Raw genomic sequence first — 3,203 nt, forward strand, 5'->3', positions numbered from 1 at the left:
AGGTTTCTTTCCAAACTTCAGAAATAGGTTTTAATATCCCATAGAGTGAAATATCTTCCAGATTACTCATTAGTTCTGGATTATTTAAGTCCATGGAATCTGGAGATTTTTCCAAGCCTGGATTTAAATAGAATATGCACGATTGTGATAATCTCTAAATCATATTGCAATGGAATAGTAGAAATACTTGAAATAGAATCTTTCAACATGCTTGAAGATGAAAGATCATTCAAATTCATCCAGAATTTTATTTTGGTAGTCATTTTTATCAAAGTAATTTGATTCATATCTAATCTTGAGAATACTAAGCAAAACAACTTGAATACTTGAATATATTCTAAAGTTTCAAAAGTATCTAAAATTCTCAAATCGCTGTCAAGTTTTAATTTAAATAGTTTTGTATATATTAGAAGCAAACTAGATTTAAGGTCTTGAAGAAGGCTGGTATCTAGATTTGAACTGAAAATGTATTGGTTTTCTAAACAGAAATAGCCAAGTAATTCTAATACTATGTAAAGATTACATAGTTCCAAGTCTTGATTAGCAATAACATATTTGCAATTTCTTAAAATTAAGATAGATAAGTCAGAATTATTCAAATATAGACTTTTAGTACCAAATGAATCATCTTGGGCGATAAACTTGGAGATATTAGATAATATTTTGAGACTTGGTTCATAATTAGAGTTATTGGATTTGAGAAAATCTTCCAAAAGGAATTTTTGGTACTCTAAAATAATATTCATAAAACTTTCAAATTCATTATAATAGTGGTTTTTATTATTAAATATGGGAAGAATGTTTAAAGCTGAGTTCATTACCAATATAATTAAGTTAGATCTATTTTCGACTTGTTTAGTATCTTTACAGATTTCAAATATTGATTTAAGCCAAATCCAAGGATGAGAGTTGAAAGATCCTTTATTAGAAGCAAGAAAAGTTAAAGATGAGACAGTAGATGAAAGAATCTTAATGAATGAATTACTTTGTGATAATTTAAAGTCAGAATAAGCCAAAGCATGTATACAACTGGAATCATGGAGAATGGTTCCATCCATAGTAATTTTTGATACAAAGTCCATATAAGACACAATAAGCTGGGAAAATAATAGAGACCACTCAGTTTGAGACTGATTAATTTCAATATAAAATTTCTCAAATACTCCATTTTTTATATTAGCTAAAATAAAATGTAAAATAATAATACCAAAGTTGAATCTGAACCTCTTTTTCTTATAAGCAGAAGACTCTGAACGAAGATTTGTACTATTAACCTGATAATGACAAGTATTTGTAATCATTTGAATACATGTAATTAAATGAAGAGTTATATACTCGATATTAAAATCAGAATTAGAATGAAATTTGGAAGAATTAGGGAAAGAAGAGTCCAAAATTTCTAAGTAAATGGATAATAAAGTACTCAGAATTTCTTGAAGACTTTCCACGTTACCAGTATCTGATATATGATCATTGATTTGATTAAGAATATCTTTTAGAATAAGGTTAAGAGAAGTAAATGATTTTCTGAAATCAAAATTACAAGAACTCTTAAAGTTATAATTTCGAACATTTTCTCCATCATTAATGGAAGTTAGAAAGCTTGAAATAATTTCTTGATCTTCTTGAAAGGATTGATTTTGATTGAATAAGTATTTAGGCTCAATTTGGAGTCCAAATCCAAGATGTCTATATAAGTATCTAAGGACAAGATTCCCTTGATTTGAGATACATCCATTAATTGAAAATACGACATTAACAATTACTTCAGATAACCATTTATTCAAAAAGTCAGTCTTTGTGGAAACATGATTATATTCATTGAATGAAAATTGAAAGATAATATCCAAAGACTTAATAATATCCGGTTCTTTGCTCTTTTTAAGAGCATATGCAATTGATTCAGATGAGAAATGTCTAATTACGGAGCTACTGTGGTATATCCATTTCCTGTAAATAGAGAGATAATTAGTTAAATCTTTCAAAATATAGCTTGAAAGATAAAAGAATATAGTACTAGTACAAGAAAATACTGACTGAATAACTTTTTCATTATATAACCCAACTCCTCCTTTACCAGTAATAGATACCTCATTAAATGGAGTTTCTAAACGAATAGATAGAGCCTCAAATATTTTTGGAAGCATAGGAAAAAGTTCTAGGCGTGTGTCTTTAGCTAATGCTCCAATTAGAAAAGAAATAGCTTCAGCAGTTTCAGGATATTCACATTCGTTAATTCTATGTGTGAGTTCCTTAATAATAAACTCCAAGTGTTGAATAATATGGACAAGAGAGTGCCTATATGGCTTCAAAATTCTAACCAAATCGACAAATTCTGAATATCTGACAGTTCCCTCCCAGTATTTTAGGCTATCTCCGAAAGCAGTCTTAGAAAGTTGTTCTTTTACTTGCTGTTCAAGAGCAATTTCTGAGTAATCCTCTACCTCAGACTCAGAACTATCCATTTTTTGATCTTGAAAATTGTCTTCAGAATACCACTTATCTTCCTCAACATTTTCTGAGCTGAAATTCCAAATTTTATCCTCTCCAACCTTTAACTCAATAGAAGAAAGTCGATTAATGTAACTTTCAAATTTAAACCGATTACTCTTCATTCCTTTAATCTTTACTTTAAAATCAGAAGCAATAGTCTCTGACTCGGTTTCAGTTTCAGTTTCAACCTCAGCTTCAGCCTTGGCCTCAACATCAACTTGCAATTTTGACTTGCTTTTCATTTCTTAAGAGTTTCACTCCAAATTCCAAAACTCAAAGTCACAGGTCAGTATTTCGCACTCATCTAATGAAAAATAATTCAAAATACTCCTTCCTTCTCTTTCTTGGAGTCCTTATAAATCTTTTTTTATTCAAATTTATTTATATCTCTTAATGTCAGCAAAAAACTGAGCGCCAAATTTTGGCGGTTAATCTTGGTGACGAGTATTTTGAAAAAACATTAATTAAATTGGAATAATAAAAATAAAATGGGGAAACGGAGAAAGAAGAAGAAGTTAAGCATCTTAAGGCTTTTGATGACCGATGGAAATGCCTATCAATCTGATTTATCAGACGATTCTGATATAGTTGGGAAGGATGTCTTTGAAAATGCTGCAATCAATAGTTTGGTTAGTGGGTTAGAAGATGATGAATTGGGTAAGTTTTCAAGAGAAAAAAAAATTGGGGTTATTCTGGAACTTCTGATTGAA

The 3,203-nt window shown here is 29.6% G+C and overlaps 2 protein-coding genes across 2 annotated transcripts; one reads left to right on the forward strand and one right to left on the reverse strand.

The window, feature by feature from the left end:
* Positions 1–80: 80 nt before the first annotated feature.
* Chro.10341 (hypothetical protein) lies at positions 81–2,735 on the reverse strand. Its single annotated transcript, XM_660181.1, has 1 exon — positions 81–2,735. One exon carries the CDS (start codon positions 2,733–2,735, stop codon positions 81–83), a length of 2,655 nt encoding a protein of 884 aa, XP_665273.1.
* Positions 2,736–2,981: 246 nt separating this feature from the next.
* On the forward strand, positions 2,982–3,203 carry Chro.10340 (hypothetical protein; the record flags this gene model as incomplete). Its single annotated transcript, XM_660182.1, has 1 exon — positions 2,982–3,203. A coding segment is annotated over one exon (222 nt), but the record flags the coding sequence as incomplete, so codon positions are not given.

This window comes from Cryptosporidium hominis (genome assembly GCF_000006425.1).
Source record: "Cryptosporidium hominis TU502 chromosome 1 CHRO011087, whole genome shotgun sequence".
NCBI lineage: Eukaryota > Apicomplexa > Conoidasida > Eucoccidiorida > Cryptosporidiidae > Cryptosporidium > Cryptosporidium hominis.